The sequence below is a fragment of the Crotalus tigris genome, unplaced genomic scaffold (assembly GCF_016545835.1).
Source record: "Crotalus tigris isolate CLP2741 ecotype Arizona unplaced genomic scaffold, ASM1654583v1 scf7180000020724.653033, whole genome shotgun sequence".
In the NCBI taxonomy this organism is placed as follows: Eukaryota; Metazoa; Chordata; class Lepidosauria; order Squamata; family Viperidae; genus Crotalus; species Crotalus tigris.
The window spans coordinates 130,715-150,341 of NW_024098152.1; the positions used below are offsets into that span (position 1 = coordinate 130,715).

Below are 19,627 nucleotides of genomic sequence, written 5' to 3' on the forward strand. Positions count from 1 at the left end.
CGGCACTCACTCATGATTTTACGTGGTCTGGGAGTTTCCCTCTCAAGGTGATTCAGCTGTCAGCATGGGAACAGCCGGGCTCTGGGTCTCGTGCAGAGGGCCGTCCAATGCCCACAGACCCACTGGAGCCACTTTCTCATCCCCCCCACCCCATTCTGCTTGTGGAGGTTGCCTTTCATGGCCCTGTCTGGTGCCAGGGCTGCTTTCAGCCCCCCCCCCTCCCGGAGGAGTGACGGCCACTGAGGGGAGGAGTGGAAAGGAGAGGGACCCCCCCTTGCAGCCTTCCGAGGAGCCGTGTGAGCCTTGGAACAGCCTCCCCTGGCCCCCTACTCCCCTCCGGAGCAGCCACCTCCTGGGGCTCCAGCACTCAGGCCCTGTGCCCGGCCCTTCATCCCCTCCCCAGGGACACCGCAGCATCGTTGGGGGTGACAGACCAGCCTTTCCTCTGGCATGCGGACTTCAAGTCCCAGAATCCTCCACTGGCTCCACACTAGCTGGGGAATGGTGGGAGCTGCAATTCACACGTACAGCGGTGCCCAGGATGGGGGAAGGGCACAAGCTTCCGGCCTCTCCCTGCCTGCCTGCCCCTTCGCTCCTGCTCCTGGTGGCTTTGGGGGGGGGCTTCCTGCCCCTGGGGACCCCCCCTGGCTTCTGCCTGGGGCGGCTTCCCCGGAGGGTCTCCGCAGGGCTGGATCTGGCCGGCTGCAGGTTGGGCCCCCCTGTTTCTGCCGGCAGCTGTTGCTTGAGGGGGGCCCCAGTTTATTTGGGGGGCCTCCCTTGGATCCTTCTGCACGAGGTCACGGCAAGGGCAGGGGGGGAAGGGCCCGGGCGCGCACGGCGAGGGGGGGCAGCTCTGCAGGGCTCAGAGGAGCTTCTGCAAAGCGCCCGTGGGCCGGTGCCGCTTCCTCTTGTGGGCAGCGAGCCCCGGAGGTTCCCAGCGCCGGCCTGGCAGGTGAGTCACGCAAGGGCTGAGTCATCTGCAGAGCGGCCCCGACAGGCACTCTCGGCTCAGCTGGGCTGGCGCAGCTCTGCAGCCGGGCCCGGGGTCAGGAGGGGAGAGCGGCTGGAGCCTGGTGCAGGTGCAGCTCCCTCACACACACACACACACACACAGAGACATGCCCCTGCAGGGTAGGCTGGACATGAACTGCTGCCTTCCCAGGCCTAGTCTGCAGGAGGGGGGGGGCTGAGGGGAATGGGGCTGGGCCTCACAGCAGGGACCCTCGGGCTCAGCGCCCCTCCCTGCAGATTCTCTGCCTCCGGAGATGTCTGGGAAATGCAGCTTTTCCAAAAGGGGACTGGACTCCCTCATTGTTTTTCTTTGGAAACGTTTCACTTCTGAAGTCCTAAAGAACTGAAGAAGCTTCTCGGATGGGAAGTGAAACGTTTTCAAAGAAAACAAAAAAAGTCTAGCTGCCTTTTGGGAAAAAAGCACCTTTGGGGCAGCCGTGAGAACCTCCACAGGCCTTCAGTGATGTAGCCACTCTTGAGAAGTGGGGCCAGTTTCTGGGGCCAGCCCACAGGGGGGACCGGGGAGATCGGCAGCGGAACCGGCAGCACCTTGGTCCTGCTTCTGATCCAGCCCCCCACAAGGAGGACCCCGTTGTCTGAGGATCGGACGGGGAGGCCCGGCTCAGCGAAGGGTTAGCGTTAGCAAAGCGTGGGGAGGGGGGGTTCGTCCTGAGGATGCCTGCTTGGGGTTTCCTACTTGAGCAGGGGCTGGACCTGGGGCCTTGGGCAACTCCACCTGGCCAGCTTGGTGTGGCCAACTTGCTACGGCCAAAGCATTGGGGAACAACTGGCAGCAGGACAAGAGTTACGCTAATATCAATGGAATGGAAAGGAAAGGAATAGAGCTGGAAGGGACCTTGGAGGTCTTCTAGTCCAGCCCCCTGCCCAAGCAGGAGAACCTATACCATCTCAGACAAATGACTGTCCACTCTCTTCTTAAAAACCTCCAGGGATGGAGCGCCCACGATTTCTGGTGGCAAGCTGTTCCACCGGCCAGCTGTCCTCATTGTTAGGAACTTTCTCCTTAATTCCAGATTGCTTCTCTCCTTGATGAGTTTCCATCCATTGTCGGTGGAACAGAATCATTAAAGAAAGGATGTAAAAGAAGGGACAGAACGAAATGGGAAGGACAAAAGTTAAAATAATTTTTTTTTAAATTATTTTAAACACTTGAATTGCAACGCTGCATTTTGTACCGCGGCGAGTTGTCCTATTCGGTTGGACTAGTTGACCTCAACGGTCCCTTCCAGCTGTGTCGTTCTGGTGCCAACCGCCTCCCGGCAGGTTGGCCTCCCTACAGTGGCAGCTCGGGGGGGGGTGGGCACTGCCTGGGCAGAGTGGAAGGTGCGCCCTCCCTGCTTGCGTCCCATCAGCCCCCTTCCCCCCCCCCCGCGATGATCCGGGCTTCTGTCCAGGGGCAGTTGCAAAGCCCCCGGCTGCCAGAAGGGGGGGCCCTGGCACCGCCGCCCTTCTCTGCAGCTGTCTGGCACGGGCCCTCCGAAGGCCCGGGAGGGGGGCTGGAGGCCAGGCACGGCCGCTGGGTTCCCATCTGCCGTACCCCCCCCTCGGCCCTGGCCAGGTTCTCCGGCCACTCGGGACGCGTTCGCAGGAAGTGGGAGCGGGCCTGGATTGTTTTCTCATCTTCTTCATCGTGTTCCCCACCCCCCTTTTGTCTCTCTCTCTCTGTGTCTCTCTCTCTTTTTCCCATACAGCTGAACAAAAGGTTCGTCCTCCGTTTTCTCCAGGCTCATGGGAAGCTGTTTACCAGGATTGGGTAAGGCTGCAGGATGTTTGTTTTGTTTCGCCTCCATTACCAGCCCTTCTGGAATCCAGTCCCCGGAGCAGCTGGGCTGGTGTTTGGAACGGAGGGCACAGGGTGGGATGCGAATGACCTCCTCTGCTGCGGGGGTCTAGGGGGAGAGGAGGGAGGGAGGGGGCGGGCTCTGCTCCTTCAGCTGGCTGGGCTCTCTGCCTGGGGGAGGCTGGCAGCAGCTCCTCTGCCGACTCAGAGCAAAACCCCTCTTGTATGACGGAGCCGGAAGGGACCTTGGAGGTCTTCTAGTCTGGCCCCCCGCTCAAGCGGGAGGCCCTAGGCCAGGGCTGTCCAACCTTGGAACTTTAAGACCTGTGGACTTCAACTCCCAGAATTCCCCAGCCAGCTTTGCTGGCTGGGGAATTCTGGGAGTTGAAGTCCACAGGTCTTCAAGTTCACAAGGTTGGACACTCTTCCTCCTGCTTGGGCAGCGGTCAGCTTCCGGACACGCGGAAGGACTGTCCTGAGCCCCCTCTGGCTCTCTCTCAGCAGCGTGGCCCCCCTGCTTGTGGGTCCCAAGCCAGGGAGACGGCAAGTGGCCCACTTTCTCCCCTCCAAGTGGATTTATGGGCACGGTGAGGACTGCTGGCAGCCCCCTTCTGCTCAGTGCCGGGCCTGGGCTGTTCCTGAGCCTACCACCCTTCAGCACCTCAGCCTCAGGGCCCCCTAGATTCCCCATTGCCTGCCCCTTTTGTGTGGGGAGCTGGTCAGGAGCGCCTCCTCCCACGGTGCCCCCCTCTCCGGAGTTTCTGTGAAGCTGACAAGCGTGGGGGGGGGAGGCAAGAGCCCCTGTGCCTCTGTTGCTCCTCAGGGACTGAAACCCAGATGGTGGACCTCAGCAGCTGGCAACTGCTGGCAACCCGACCCTCTGTGCCATCTCTCTCTCTCCTCCCTCTCTTTCCTCTCTCCTCCCTCTCTCTCTTCTCTCTCCCTTCTCTCCTCCCTCTCTCCCCTCTCTCCTCCCTCTCTCCCTCTCCCCTCTCTCCTCCCTCTCTCCTCTCTCCTCCCTCTCTCTCTCCATCTCTCCCTCTCTCTCCCTCTCTCCGTCCCTCTCTCCTCCCTCTCTCCCTCCGTCTCTCCTCCTCTCTCCTCCCTCTCTCCTCTCTCCTCCCTCTTCCTCCCTCCCTCTCTCCCGCTCTCTCTTCCTCCCCTCTCTCTCCTCCCTCGTCCCTCTCATCCTCACCCTCTCTCCTCCTCCTCCCCATCTCTCTCGTCCCTCTCCTCCCTCTCTCCCCTCTCCTCCCTCTCTCCCTCTCTCACCTCTCTCCTCCCTCTCTCCTCTCTCCTCCCTCTCCCTCTCTCTCCCCTCTCTCCTCTCCTCCCTCTCTCCTCTCTCCTCCCTCTCTCCTCCCTCTCCCTCCCTCTCTACTATCCCCTCGTCTCCTCGCCTCCCTCTCACCCACTCCACCCTCTCCTCCCTCCTCGTCCTCATCCCCCTCTCACCTCTCTCCCTCCCTCTCTCCTCTCTCCTCCCTCTCCCTCTCTCTCCTCTCCCCTCTCCTCGTCCCTCTTCCCCTCGTCCTCCCTCCCTCCCTCCTCTCTTCCTCCCTCCTCCCTCTCCTCCCTCCTCCCTCTTCTCTCGCCCTCTCGTCCTCTCCTCCCTCCTCGTCCCTCTCCCCCTCCTTCCTTCCCTCTCTCCCATCTCTTCAACCTCTCCTCCCCTCCCTCTCCTTGCCGCTCTCTTTTGGTCCTCCATCCTCCCCTCTCTCTCACTCCCCCATCCCCCCTCCTCGTCCTCTCCCTCCTCTCTTCCACTCTCCGGTACTTCCTCCCCTCGCCTCCCCTCTCTCCTCTCCTCCCTCTCTCCCCTCTCCTCCCTCTCTCCCTCTCTCACCTCTCTCCTCCCTCTTCTCCCTCTCTCCCTCTCTCTCACCTCTCTCCTCCCTCTCTCTTCTCTCCTCTTTCTCCTCCCTCTCTCTCCTCTCTCTGTCTTCCCTCTCTCCCTCCTCCCTCTCTCTCTTCTCTCCTCCCTCTCTCTTCTCTCTCTCCTCCCTCTCCTCTCTGTCCCTCCTCCCTCTCTCTTCTCTCCCTCCCTCTCCCTCTCTCTCCCCTCTCCTCTCCTCCCTCTCTCCCTCTCTCACCTCTCTCCTCCCTCTTCTCCCTCTCTCTCACCTCTCTCCTCCCTCTCCTCTCCTCTTTCTCCTCCCTCTCTCTCCTCTCTCTGTCTTCCCTCTCTCCCTCCTCCCTCTCTTCTCTCTCTCCCTCCTCTCTCTCTCCTCCCTCTCTCTTCTCTCTCTCCTCCCTCTCCTCTCTGTCCCTCCTCCCTCTCTCTTCTCTCCCTGTCTCTCTCTCTCTCTCTGAAACCTTTTGGGGGCCGCTTTTGCCATGCTCTGCATCAATCGGTCCTTCCTTCCTCCAGTCCTGGGGCTCCCCCATTCAGTTCCGAAGAGTCCTTCCCACCTTCTCCCTCTTCTGCCTGGTTTTGTTTATTTTTTATTTTGGTTCACTGCACAGTCAGCCAGATGTTCAGGCTGGCTTTGGTCTTTCTGCCTGCCTCCAGAGTCCTTCCCAAGGACCCGGGATGGGCAGAAGGGCTGGCTTGATGGGGTCAGAGGTCTCTTCGGAGGAGGTCAGCCGTTTCACGTAAAGCTGCCTTTTGCAATCGAGTGACTTTATTCTTATTGTTTATTAAATTTGCTTGCACACACACACACACACACACCCCAATCTCACTGAAAGGCGATTCTGGGCAGCTTACAACATCAAAAATAAAATCATAACTATATATATACCAGTGTATAAAATCACAATAAAATCACGGTGAAAATACAGATGACAACTGAAAGGAAAAGCTGGGGAGGAAAGGAGCAGATACGTCTCCCGGCACCCCTTTGCCTCCATCTCCTCTGCTTGAGCCCCCACCCCACCCCCCATCCTCTGGATTGCCCCTTTCTGCACCATTTGCAGCACCACAACCTCCTCCTTCAAATCCACCCAGCTCCAAACTTGGTTTCCCCAGAAATAAAACATAAACACACAACTGCCGCCCCAGCAGCAGCAGCAGCTTCCTTATCACTCTCAAAGGGCCGTTGCTTTTTTTCAAAACCACTGGAAAAGTGGACATTTCCACCGAGTGATTCACCCCGATTCCAAGACCCCGTCGCTGCCTGTCCGGACCCCCCTTTCGTGTGTGGCTGGACATGGGGGCTTCTCACCCTGGGCCCCACTGGCCGCTTTGAGGGCTGTTTGCCGAATCCTGGGCAGAGATTCCCTTTTCCATTTAGTCCCTCCGACAGGTTGGGGTCCTGAGCAAGCTTGGCCATCTGTCCGGTCAGTCTCGGCTTGGAAGGCCAGGTCCCAAACTGAGGGGCCCCCGCTTTGGAGAGCCCCCCCTCGGCTGCCCCCTTCCTCTGCTTCCTGCTCCGACCCGGAGGACCTTTGTCCCCCTCTCTCTCCTGGCTCCTTTGCTCCACGGCTGTCACCGGGAGGGTTTGACGGTCCGAGCACATGTGGCTGGCTGGGGGGGGTCCCTCTTGACCCCTCGAAAGGACCAGAGGGGGGGAGCGTCTCTTCAGGGCAGCCCCCCCCCCGTTTCCACAGCACAGCGTACTGGTCTCCATTTTGGATTGTGGTTTCCTCGCCGCCTTCTCAGCTGGGGTGTCAAGCTGATGGAGCTGACATAAGCCGGGCTGCCCTCCCTCCTCCCCCCCCCTTTCTTAAAATTGAAGTTACCCTGGTATTTTTCAGTCCTCTGGAACAGATGTCTTGGCCTTAAAAAGGAGTTTATTTTTGTCAGAGGATGGGGGGTTCTTAAAGCTTCAGGTGAAGGCCATCTGGGCCCAGGCCTTCGCTTCCTTCCCTCCCGTCAGACGGGCTGGCGATCCCAGCGGCTTCTCCCCACCGGTTCTACTCCCTTCAGGGGTGGCCCGGCCCCTGCCAAGCGTTGGTGATGCCAGGGGCAGCTGTGTTGCAGGCAGTCCTTGGCTTGCAGCCGTTCCCTTAGTGACCATTCAAAGTTACGACGGCACTGGAAAAAGTGACGTGACCGTTTTTTTCACATGTAAGACCGTCGAAGCGTCCCTGGTGCCGTACGATTAAAATCCGGTTGACAGCTGTCTCATATTTACGACGGTTGCAGGCACACGATCCTCTTTCGCGGCTTTCTGACTAGCAAAGTCAGCGGGGGAAAACCAGATTCGCTTAACAAACATGTGACTTGCTTAGCAGCAGCAGCGATTCACTTAACAGCCGTGGCAAGGGAGGTCGTAAAATGGGGCAAAACCCACTTCACAACTGTCCTGCTTAGCTATGGAAAAGTTGGACTCCGTTGTGGTCTTAAGCTGAGGGCTCCCTGCACCGTTCATGTTTTAAACGTAGAAATAAATAAGCTACAGCAGAACTCGGTCGGGGTCTTCAGTGCCACCCCCCTCTTGGGCCCGGTTGGGGCATGGACACGGATAGGCAACCTTGGCTCTTTTATTACGTGTGGACTTCAACGCCCAGAATTCCTGAGCCAGCCCTGCTGAGGGGAAAGGGACAGGTTTCCAAGCTGAGCCATGCTGGCTCAGGAATTCTGGGAGTTGAAGTCCACAAGTCATGAAGGGGCCATAGTTCCCCCATGCTGGCTCAGGAATTCTGGGAGCTGAAGTCCACCAGTCACAAAGGGAGCCATAGTTCCCCCATGCTGGCTCAGGAATTCTGGGAGTTGAAGTCCACGAGTCATGAAGGGGGCCATAGTTCCCTCATGCTGGCTAAGGAATTCTAGGAGTTGAAGTCCACCCATCTCCGAGTGGCCAAGGTTGAAAAATATAGGCTTAAGCCAGGGGTGGGGAACCTTGGCTCTTTTATGACTTGTGGACTTCAGCTCCCAGAATTCCTGAGCCAGCCATTTTGAGGGGAAAGGGAGAGGCTTCCAAGCTGAGCCAGGCTGGCTCAGGAATTCTGGGAGTTGAAGTCCACCAGTCATAAAAGAGCCAAGGTTCCCCACCCCTGGCTTAGGCCTGTATTTCTCAACCTTGGCCACTCGGAGATGGGTGGACTTCTCCTAGAATTCCATAAGGGACCTATGGCCCCCTTCAAGACTCGTGGACTTCAACTCCCAGAATTCCTACCCCTGGGCATGGAGGATCAAGGACTCTGGTGTGGAGAGCAGCTAGGATGGCAAAGCCCTAGCCGGGCAGGCCCCACAGAAACCCAGTGCCACCCAGAAGCGCCCCCCCCCCCAGTCCAGGCTTCTGCCCAGGGCAGAGGCCTAGTCGCCCTGCGCCACACTGAGTGGGGGGAGTGAGGCTGGCACTGCTGCCTCCACTGCCCCTTCTCCTTGCAGATGCTCCCGGAAGGAAAAGGAGCAGAGGTGGCTGTCCAGGCGGGGGGGTGGGGAGGCAGGCTGTGCTTAAATTCTGCCTGGCTGCTCTCCTCAGTCAGTCCGGCCTGTAGTGGCTGCAGGTTTATCTCGCCCCCAGAGTGGCCCAGGCCTGCAGGCAGGGCTTGCGGTGGGACCCAGGCCTGGCGAGAAGGGGAAGGGGCTCAGGCAGCCCAGGAGAGCAGCAAGAGCCCAGCCCCCTCCTCACCTTACTAGGAACATCTCAGCTTCTCTCTGTAATGGGCTGGGAAACCCCCCACTCCACACACACCTTGCTTTAGATGGGGCCAGGCTAGCTGGCCTCTGGAGGACCCAGAATCTTCCTCTGCCTACCTCTCGCTCATCCTGCCCTTCTGCCCTCCTTCAGGATGGAGACCTTCCCGGCGGTTGCAGCGGAAGTCCTGACCGCCTTCCAGGCCCTGCTGGAACACAGCCCCCCACCCATCGGGAGCAGCCGCCTCCTGCAGCTCATGGCCATCAACATGTTTGCCGTGCACAACTCGCAGCCCAAAGGTAGGGGCCTTTTCACCTGCGGGGGGAGGGGGAGGAGGTCTTGCCAGGCAGGGCTCCTTGTGCTTCCAGAAGACCCCCCCCTCCAGCGTGGGTGGCATTCTAGAAGACCCCCTTATGCTGGCCGGTTGGGGTCTCCTCCGTACCCGCTCCTTCTCGCATGCAAAATGGCTCCCAAGGTGCGTGAGACCAGCCTGTAACGCAGGGGTAGTCAACCTTGGCTCTTTTATGACTCGTGGACTTCAACTCCCAGAATTCCTGAGCCAGCTGTGCTGGCTCAGGAATTCTGGGAGTTGAAGTCCACGAGTCATAAAAGAGCCAAGGTTGACTACCCCTGCTGTAACGGTTCCAGAAATTGGGTATATTTAGTGTAACGAAAAGAAAGACCAGGGCTGACACAATAGCAGCCTTCCAGTATCTGAGGGGCTGCCCCACAGAAGAGGGGGGGGAGGGGGGGTCAAGCCATTCCCCAGCACCCCAGAGGGCAGGAGAAGAAGCCACGGATGGAAACTATCCAAGGAGAGGAGCGAACTGGAATTAAGGAGAAAGTTCCTGACAAGTGAAAACAATTAACCAGGGGAACGGAAATTGCCTCCAGAAGTTGTGGGTGCTCCATCGCTGGAGGCCTTTTAAGAAGAGACTGGGCAGCCATTTTGCCCAGAATGGGGTAGGGTCTCCTGCTTGAGCGGGGGGGGTTGGACTAGAAGACCTCTGAGGTCCCCTTCCCACTCTGTTAGTCTGAAAGCTGTCCCTGTGGGCAGCAGATCCTTTGATTCTGGGAGGCAGGTTTCCGGGTTCCTCTGCCGGGAGACCCCAAGGCCCCATCCGGCCCTGGAGAGGGGGCTCACTCTTCCCAGAGAGCCCCTAGAGGTTGGAGGGGGCTCGCCCCGTGCTCGGCCTCTGGCTCCTCCTGCGGCAGCCTCTTGCCTTGGTGGGCATCCGCCAGAGGGGCCGGGGCAGCTGCCCAGAGAAGGGGGTTCCTGGGCGCCCTTGCAAGTCCCCGCGGAGGGGTAGACAGCCCTGCCCCCCCCCCTTCTGCGAGAGCAGCCTGCTGAAATCTGGGCAGCGGGAGCGTTGGCCCGCCGAGGGGGAGGGGGGTCCCTATCTTCCGACCACAAATGCGTGGAGAATGTTCCGTTTGGGGGGCATAATTTGGGGGGAAGTAGGGCGTCTCGTTCTGGTGTGCGAGCGCGCTAATTGAAGCCGTGCTGCTGCGGCAGGGCATCTTGGGGAGGGGAGCAGGCGCCCCTCCCCCACCCATCTGCACCCAATTTATTCCAATCTGGACTCGGGGGCTTTCTCTCCCCCACCCCGCCTTCCCCCCCCCCTCGCTTTAATAATTTGTTTTATAATTGCGCGAATCAAACCCATATCAGGCACACTGTTCTGTTTTAGGGCGTTATTGGATTATGGTTTCTGTGAATCACGGGAAGAGGAGTTTATGGGCCACCACGGGGGCTGCCTCTGCTCCCCCTCCCCTCGCCCAGCCCTGCTCACCCCCAGGTCTTCTAGATCTTTCCCCAGAGGGAGCTGTGGATCTCCTTTCTGGACTCCTGGGGCCTCCGGGGCCGAGGGAGAGGTCGCCCCCAAAGGGGCGGGAGGTCGGGCCCCTTGCTGTTCTTCAGCAGGGGAGCTTTGGAACGGGGCTGCAGTTCTTGGGGGCTCCTGGGTGCGAGCCCCCCTCTCCCAGGTCTTGCCCAGATGTGTCGGGACTTCAGGGAGCCTGGCCAGCCAAGGGGGCAGGTTTTCAAGGCGGGGATCCCCTGCACTGCTAATGCTAAAAGCCGCTCAGGCCAGGACCTGTGGGTGCCCCCACCCATGTTCCTCTAGACCAGTGTTTCCCAAACTTGACCATTTTAAGGCATGTGGACTTCAACTCCCAGAATTCCACAGCCAGTGGAATTCTGGGAGTTGAAGTCCACATGCCTTAAAATGGTCAAGTTTGGGAAACACTGCTCTAGACCCTACGTGGCCCCTCCAGGTCGTGTGGCTCCCAGTGCAGCCTTGGCAGAACTCTGACTTCCTGGAAAGGACCCCCCCCTCCTTTTGAGGCAGTGCAGAGACCAAATTCACGCTGCACTCCTGGGGGGGTCCCATGCCCCTCTTTTGAATGAAAACCCCAACAGGCTTGAAGTGATACCTGGGTGATGGCGTCTTTCTGCTTGGGGTTCCCCTGCTAGGATGCACATGCGCCCAGGCTTGATTTAGTGCAGGGCTGGAGAGAGGAGGAGGGGAAGGGGGGGAGGAGGAGGAAGAAGAAGAGGAGGAGGAGGGGGGGGCGGCCACCATCTGACTTTTAGGGGTGGTATTTCTGAAAAAGTTTTTCCAGCCGGTTGATCGCAAAGCGAGTTGGTGCCCGTGGTGTGTTGGGGTTGCAGAAAAATGCAAATGGACGTTTCGGCTGCGTCCACAGAGGCCGAAAGCCCAGCCAGGGGAAACGGAGGTTCTGCTTATTTTACTTGCTGGCCCCCCTCTGAGCCCAGGAGTGGCCGGCTTGGAGAGGAAGGAAATATTTCCGTGAATCCCACATCCAGTTCTACATGCTGCCCTTGAAGGGGGGGGCATTTCACAGAAAGGGACGTTGAAGGTCTTCCAGTCCACCCCACCACCACCAGGACAGGAATCTAGTTGGAGGAGTAGAGGGAGGGAGGGAGGGAGGGAGAAGGCTCAAGGGATGGACGGGCAGCCGTATGCAGCTAGTCCTCAATTTACAACAGTTCCTTTAGTGACCATTCAACCTTAGAATAGCACTGAAAAAAGTGACTTATGACCGTTTTTCACACTTACGACCGTGGCATCATCCCCCTGGCCACGTGATCAAAATTAGGACACTTGGCAAGTGTTTCGTATTTATGATGGTCACCATGTCCTGGTTTTGCGACTTTCTGATGAGCAGAGTCGACGGGGTGGGAAGCCAGATTCACTTAACGACCGTGTTACTAACTTAACTCCAGTGATCCACTTAACGTCTGTCGTAAAGAAAAGTCGTAAATGGGCAAAGTTCGCTGAACAACTTAGCAACAGAAATTTGGGGCACGATTGTGGACGTAAGTTGAGGACTCCCTGCAGATTGGTGGGTTGGCTGGATAAGGACGTGGCAAAGGGCCTCGGGCAGGAGGGGGCCAGCCCTCTTGCGGGCAGCGGATTCTCGCCTTCAGCTCCTGCCGGGCAGCCGGGGTGGGGGCGATGCTTCCTAGCAGGGGGAGCAGGTGGACGGGGTGGGGGGATGTTCCCACTGACCCCAAGAGTTGGGGGGCTCCTGGGGATGCTGGAGCACAGCGGCACCACCACTTCCCGGGGACTTTGATGCCGTTTCCTTGCTTGAAAGCCGGGGGTCTGTGGCCGGGCGTGGATGGCACAGGGCAGTCCTGGGATGGGGGGATCAGAGGGGCTTGTGAGTGTGCGAGTCCCTGTCTTGAAGCAGATGCTGTGATGACAGCTGCCCTCCCCCCTCCTGCGTCTCTTCCCTGGGAGCTTCGCCCTTCTCCCCCCCCCCCCTTGCTGCTGCTGCCGCCGCCTTGGCCAAAGCCCAGCCCTTAATCTTGAGGAGGTGCCAGGAGGTTGCCCTCCAGAAGCCAAGTTGCCTTTGAAGCGTAGCTACTTTGCGGCTCGGGAGCTCTCCAGACGGCGTCGAGCTGCAGCCGATGGGGGGACTTGGCAGAGGGGAGCCCCGGGGCCTTTTCTCCGCTCCTTCTCGCCCCACTGGGCCTGCTGGCAGGATGTCCGGAGCCCCGTCCGGCAGCCAGCCTGGTGAGAAGGAAATCGCGAGAGGCCGTGCGCGGGATCTGGATCTGTGCACTAAGCCAGTGTTTCCCAAACTTGACAATTTTAAGGCATGTGGACTTCAACTCCCAGAATTCCACAGCCAGCAACGCTGGCTGTGGAATTCTGGGAGTTGAAGTCCTCATGCCTTAAAATTGTCAAGTTTGGGAAACACTGCACTAAGCTAACTGGATCGTGGCTTAGTACTGTGGCTTGTCCAGCAAGCCCCATTGAAAAGGTGCCACGGGTGATGGGACTTGCGAAGGGGCCCTTCTGGGCTGGCCCAGCACCTCCTGTGTGGCGGAACCGTTGCCTAAAGCAGAACACAGAAATACACGCAGCATCCAGTTGGCATAAGGAGCCCTGGGGGCACAGGGGTTACCCCGAAGCCTGGCAGGCAGACTCTGCAATCCACAGCCAGGAGTTCGATCCTGGCCGGCTCAAAATTGACTCAGCCTTCCGTCCTTCCCAGGTTGGTAAAACGAGGACCCAGATGGTTGGGATGCAAATAACGCTTTCGCTTTAAACCGCCCAGAGAGCGCCATTAAGTGCTGTGGGGTGGCATATGAGCCTAAACGCCCTGGCTGTGGTGGGTGGCCTCTGTTTCTCTTGAGGCCGTCTTGCCTTGACAGGGACAGTGGTAGAAGAGGGCAGCCCGGGGGCACGGGGGGGAGGAGGAGGAGGAGATCAGGGAAGCCCCCCCTTGCCCTGAGAGCCAGCACGAGGGTTTCCGCAGTCAGAGGAGGGGGTCTGCAGGGGTCTTGGCTCTGCTGGTGGACCCAGGGCCCTTTGGCAAAGGGCGTCCAGAGCCCCTTCTGGATTGATGGCCAGGGCTGGTGGGCTGCTCCAGGAACCTTCCTGGGGGCTGCCTACGACACTTGGGGGTCTCAGCTGCCCTCCATATCGCCGGCCTGTGGCTTTGGAGGAAAGGGAGCTGGTGGACTGTCCTCCCTGGCTACACCCCCACCACCCCATCCCCGCCGGGGGACAGGAATTCAGCAACTGGGGCAGAGAGAGCTGAACAGGAGGTTAAACCCTCCCGATGAAGCCGAAAGGAAAGACCCCACAATTCTCTCTGCGATGCACACGGCCCCCTGTGAAGGGGCTGCACAGAGCAGGCCAGGCTGAGCTGGGGGGGGGCAAACCGAGCCTCCCCTGCAGGTTTGGGGCTGGAGGAGGCCAGGAACGTCCAGTCTGAGTCCTCCTCAGACGTGGCTAGTAGCTTGGATCAGCCAACCGGAGGCAATGGGGGGGGCCTGGGGGTCCCAAGCGGAGAGAAGCCCAGACCCAAGTGGGGTGGAGCGGGGGGGGGGCAATTGCCACCCAGAGCCAACACAGGCCTGAATCTCAGAGATGGCTTCCAGCCTCCCCCTCCTCCTGCCCCCCCCTCCTCAAGCCTTCTCTGCTGCCTTTTCGGCCTGTCCAGTGCTGCAGGTTGGTCAGCAAAGGTGCCTCCTGGCAGGGATGTCCTGGGGGGGCAGTGCAGGGAGGGGGGCCTTGAGCGTGCAGGCAGGCCGGCCAGGCACCCCCCCCCCCTGCCAGCAGAGCGGAAGCCGCCCCGCACTCGGGCCCATCTGCCTTTGCTGAGCAAGAGGCCTCGCAGCTGCCGGGGCTGTGAGTCGCTGGCAGTGCGCGGAGCTGCTGTCTGCTGGGGTTTACTGCTGTCTACATTGAAACATGGCTGGGGGTGGAAGAGTTAGTGGCGCGGTGCCAGCCCCCAACCTTCCCCAGCCCCCCCCCTCCGTTCCCCCCTCTTTAAAGTCACATTTCCAGGCCAGACAAAGAATTAATCTCTGGGCACTTCAGATTGCTGGCAGCCCAAAGCAGGATGTGGGATTTTTTTTCTCTGCCTCTCTCTCTCCCTGTGTCTTGGCTGACTTTTTTACCTCTCGAAGAATTTGGAAGGGCCGTGAGATCCCCCCCTGTCCCCCCCCCACTCGCCTTGGTGCCGCGCAGCTTTTCTGCACAGCCCATCGCCCTGCTGTGGCTTCGCCCCTAATAGATTTCATATGCTGGTGCCGTTGACATCAGTATCAAACTATTCTACATGTGATCTGGTGTATTTCCTGCAGGAAATCTGCAAGATATTTATTAAGAACTAATAAAATAAACCTCTCTTGAGCTTTTAGGTAGTGTTCAATTGTTCGTGTCTCCCCCGTTTCCTTTTATCAGCCAGGAGTTTTGTTGTGTTGCTTCTCCCTCCCTCCCTCCCTCCCTCTCCCCCCGGCCCCCTCCCCCTGTCAGCCTGCCCCCCCCCCCGCAGGTCTTCCGAAGGGTGGACGGACAGGGTGTGAGAGAAAAGAGCTGGGCCTGCCAGCCAGCCTGCGCCTGGAGGGCCTGGCCGGCAGGATTGAAACAGTTGTGTTCCCACTTTTGTGTGTGTGTGTGTGTGTGCTGGTGTGGTTGCTGGCCTTCCTACCAACTCGGGGGCTGACTTTCCTCCGCAGCTCCCCTTCACTTTCTTTCGGATGGCAGCTGGAGCCAGTTAACTTGCAAATGGAAGTTATCCTGGTCATGAACCAGGGGTGGCCGCTTGGGCTGTCTGGGGGGGGGGTGTTGCGAACCCCCCTTCCCAGCATCATCCGTCGGGCACCCCCAAGCCGGGAGGGTCTCTTTGGCCTTGGACCTGAACCCCGGCCACCAGGTGAGGGCCAGCTGAGACAGGTTGTCCCAGAGCTGCCTCCGCTGAAAGGAGAGAGCAGGGAGGGGTCTCTCTCTCTCTCTCCCACAGACCCCCAGAAGGACTACCCTCCCACCCGGGGCTTTAAGCCTTTCCTGGTTTGGGGGGGGGGCTGGCTGGGCCCTTTGGGGTCCCTGGTCCACCAGAGGCATCCCGGGGCTGGTTCCCTTTCAGCAGCAGCCAGAACGGGGGGGGTCCCCAACTGCAAAACGGGGTCTGTGTGTGTCCCCCTCCCTTTTTTAAAAAAAGCCCAGGACGGGGGAGATACAGGGAACCCATTGGGCAGTTGGGGACCCCCCATTCTGACTGTGGTTGGGAGGGTGGGCACCCGCCCGCCACGGTGCCCGGCCGGTGCCCGTCCTTCGGGGTGTTTGGGGCTGGCCGGGGAAGAAAGGAAGCCCTCTGCGCTTTCTCAGCTTGATCAGCCTTTCAACTGGGGGGCCGGGGGGGGGCTGCTCGATTGGACTTGGCAGGGCCTCCTCATTCTTTTGTCTGGCTGTTTATTTTTCCCCTCATCCTTCCACATGTGTGTTGCAGCCCGCAGCCAAGCCATCCTCAAGGCACGGAGGAGCAGCGCCGCAAACTCCCATCTGTGGGCCCTCTTGCCCCTCCGTCCCACGGCCCAGGGAGGGGGCTGCCGTTTTCCCAGTTGGCCCTGGAGGAGGGCCGTGGGCAGAGGGGGCGGCCCAGGGCGGCCCTGAGCGCCCACCGGTTTCTGAGGCCCGGCAGCCGAGCAGATCCCTCTTGGCCACAGAGCGCCCCGCCACAGGAGAGCCACAGGCCGTGACCCCCTCCTCCTTGCTCCGCTGTCCTGAGCCGCTGCCCTGGTGCCCTGCTCACCATGGACAGGCCAGGCTCTGGGAACGAGACATTTTGTAGGGCAGTGTTTCCCAAACTTGACAATTTTAAGGCATGTGGACTTCAACTCCCAGAATTCCACAGCCAGCGTTGCTGGCTGTGGAATTCTGGGAGTTGAAGTCCTCATGCCTTAAAATTGTCAAGTTTGGGAAACACTGTTGTAGGGGGAAGGAAGACCGGGAAGCCGGTCCAGGTGGTGTAGGTAAAGGTGTGGAAGGATGCCCTTTCCTAACCTCAGAGGCCGAGCACTCCCGCGTGGCTGTGGAGGGCAGCGGGCGGCCCATGCCGGGGCACCTCTGGGGCTCTCGGGAGAATATTTGGGCAGGTGGCCAACGCAGCATTTTGAGCCCGTTCCCTGCAGAGGGGCCGGATTGATGGCCCCAGCAAGGCCCCTGCCTGAACTTGACCCCAAGCCATGGTTGCAGGGGCGCCCTGGCCTTCTGCGCTGCCAGGGCCATCGGTCAGAGTCTGCCCGTGGGCAGCTGGGCCAAGACCGGGGGGGGGGAGCTTCTCTCCTGGCGAAGAGCTTGGAAAAGGAAGGATGGGCCGCTTGTGGGTGGGTTGCCCTGAGTGCCACCGTGTGCCCATCGGCGGTCCCGTGGCCGCAGAGTGGGGCAAAGGCCGCCTGCCCCCCCCCTCGGCCAGCAGAGGAGGGGCGGGGGGGTGATCCGCTGCTGTTCTCTTTCTGCCCCGCATTGGGCTTCTCCTTCTCATCTATCTTTTTCCGTCCCTCTCTCCATAGCAGTTTTTAATCATGTTTTAGTTAGTTCCAGCCTTTTCCCTCAATGGATCCCATTGGAAAAAGCCTTTGAAAGGAAACAGTTGTACACTTCCCTTCCTTTGAAACGCTGCTGGCACCTCTTCCAGCGCAGTAAACCATACAACATGGGCTTTCAGGGTTTCCAAACACAGACATGCTGGCGTTAAATTTAGGAAAAAATAGTTTACTCGGCCGGCCGTTTGTGCGTGCGCCCGGACGGAGGGAGGGAGGGAGGCTCAGCACTGCTGGTCAGAGCCGAAACTGAAACCTGGCTTGCTTGCAATAGCCTCCCTGAGCTAGCCGGCAGCTGGCCTTTCCCGGCTCCTCTGGCTCCTGCCCATGTGCAGAGCGGAATGCTGCCGCGGCCCCCAAGAGGATGGGGCCTCACCCTCTGTGTCCTCCCCAGGGCCCATTAGCTCCTCCTGGCACCCCTGTAGCCCACTGGCTGCTCTGAATGGGGGGACCCCGACGGGCGCTTTCTTTTCGAAAGGGGGCAGAGACCGCTGCCCAAGGCGGTGGCTGTCGTGCTTTGCTTCCCTTTGGCCAGTCCGGAAAGGTGTGGGGCCAGGCCTCCCTCCCTCCCCCTTCTCCCCAGGACCCCTAACCCTTTCCCCAAGAACCAGCCAGCTCCCCCTAGTCAGGAGAGCAGCGGCTGGCCCAGGATGTGCGTCCCTCGTCTGGAGCTGCTGAGGGAGGCAGAGGGTGCCCACCTCCTCCTGCTTTTTCCCCAGCAGCCCCCCCCCCAGCACTGCATGTGGGCGTAAAACAGCCCCAGAGGACTCGGAGGCCCTGGCCCCTTCCTGCCCGCGGTGCCCAGCAGCCCTCACCGCTGCCTGCTTTGCATTTACTGAAGAGATCTGCCTGTCTCCCTTTGGTGAACCTGGGGAGCCTGCAAAGATTGAAACCAAAAGTGAAATTGCATTTAAAAAAACCAATATTCGAAACAGCCACTGCAAATGACTCTGTGGCAGCCGTGTGAAGGCCAGGGTTGCTGCCAGAGAATTGCTTTTGTGGTTTCTGTGAAGTGTCGAGAGGCCCCGACCTCTGGGCTGTCTGCTGGGGGAGGGGGGTGCACGAAGGGAGGCCAGGCCGTGGCTCTCCCCTCAGGTGGACCCACCATGTGAAAATCAAAGTGCAAACAGGTATTAAATAAGAAAAGAATAAAGGGTAATCAGAGAATCGTAGAAATGAGAGATTCTTGCTCTTTCTGATCATCACTGTTCGCTAGTTTGGGTCATGAAACGTCTGCAAGGAAAGCACCCAGCTCAGAGAGCACCAAGGACCCCACAGTCGTCGTCCTCCTCCTCCCTGCATTCCACTCCCTTCTAGTACTGATGATGTTATCCAGTTGGGTCATGAGATGTCTGCACAGAAACCACCCAGCTCAGAGGGCACCACGGACCTTGAAGGAAGGGGAGGTGCCTGGGGGGCTTCCCAGCTGCACCCCAAAGCCCAGAGGCCAACTGAAATGTGGCTCTTTTGCAGATGGGGTTTCTGAAAACTCGGATGTGTGTGTGTGCAAATGGCCCGTACAGGTTGCATTTCCCCCCCCCCCTTGCAGGATTCCATCCTTTTCAAGATGGCGGGGTCTTATTGGGGGGCCCTTATTGGGGGCTTGGATGCCTTTGCTGCTTTTCCCAAGTCGGCTTTCCCTCCTTGACGACCACTTTGTTATTATTTACCAAGACGGGCAGACCTCGGCCTACGACCAGGTTTCTGTCGCTAAGTGAGACGTTGGTTGAATGAAGTTTGTGCCATTTTACAACCTTTCTTGCCACAGTCAATCACCGCAGTTGTTAAGAGAGCAACCCAGCCGTTAAGTGAATCCGGCTTCCCCCATTGATTTTGCTTCTTAGAAGGTCACAAAAGGGGATCACATGACCCAGGGGGAGATGCTGCAAACGGTCATAAATATGAGTCAGTTGCCAAGCGTCTGAATTTTGATCACGTGACTCCGGGGGGAGGCTGCAACAGTTTAAGTATGAAAAATGGTTGTAAGTCACTTTTTTCAGTGCTGTTGTAACTTCGGTCACTAAATGAACTGTTGTAAGTCCGGGACTACTGGGTCAGCGCCCCAGCCTTTGAAGAAAAAAAAAAGGCCCCCGGAGCCTTGGTCTGGCCGTTCAAGACAGCTTTGATTGGGGGGCTGATGGGAGGGTCCCTTGGCATCCAGGATGCCCACTGCCCGGCCAGGCCCTGCTCGGTCGCGGCCTTCTGCCCGCAGCGTGTGGAAATGGCTTCTCAGCAGGTCTCCTGGAGCCTTTGCAGGAAATTTCTGGGAATAACATGTTCTAAAAATGGGAGCCTGATTCCACAGATACTTCCGGGAAAAGGCTGTGCTGGTTCCGTTGCCCGGGCAGAGCGTGCCCTCCGGAGCAGAGGCCAGCCACATCTACGTGTGTGCGGGCAGGTCGGAGGGTGGCGGCATCCTGCGCTCGACAGCCTGGGGGAGAGGAAGCCGGGGGGGGGGCAGCCTCCAGGGAAGGCTGGGGGGGAGCGGACGGGGCCCAGATCCTGGCCGGGCAGTCCAAGGGCACAGCAGCCCTTCCCGGGCACGGCCGGTAGAAGGTGGCCTTCCCGGCGTTCTCCTGCAGACCCCCCCCCCCCGGCCCTTGGGCGATGCCAGGGGGGATTCCTCCGCTCTGCAGCTGCTTCCTGGCCATGACGTCAGAGCAGAGCGCAGGCCGGAGCTGAGAGCCGCAGTTGGGGTGGGGGCGGTGGGGAGGGGGGCCTGGGATGAAACAAATGAAGTGCTGAGTGTCTGATGGCTTCCATGGGGAGCTCCCAGCTCCGCCTTGCTCCTTCCCCGGTTTTGGCAGCCTTCGGCTCTGCCCCCCCCCTCCCCAAATTGGACAGGCGGGGAGGCCCTGCCAGAATGAGAACCAGCTGGGCTTGGGGTGGGGGCAGGTTAGGGGGCTCCCTGGGGCCCCG

General features: G+C 59.5%; 1 protein-coding gene across 3 annotated transcripts in view; it reads left to right on the plus strand.

Annotated features, from left to right (window-relative positions):
- Positions 1–19,627, plus strand: part of SMG6 (SMG6 nonsense mediated mRNA decay factor) — a 75,268-nt gene that overhangs the window by 19,622 nt on the left and 36,019 nt on the right. For all 3 annotated transcript variants that reach the window (XM_039368231.1, XM_039368232.1, XM_039368233.1), the window contains 2 exons: positions 2,724–2,785; positions 8,494–8,639. In XM_039368231.1, coding sequence (XP_039224165.1) covers positions 2,724–2,785; positions 8,494–8,639 — 208 coding nt within the window. The remainder of the gene's footprint in view (positions 1–2,723; positions 2,786–8,493; positions 8,640–19,627) is intronic.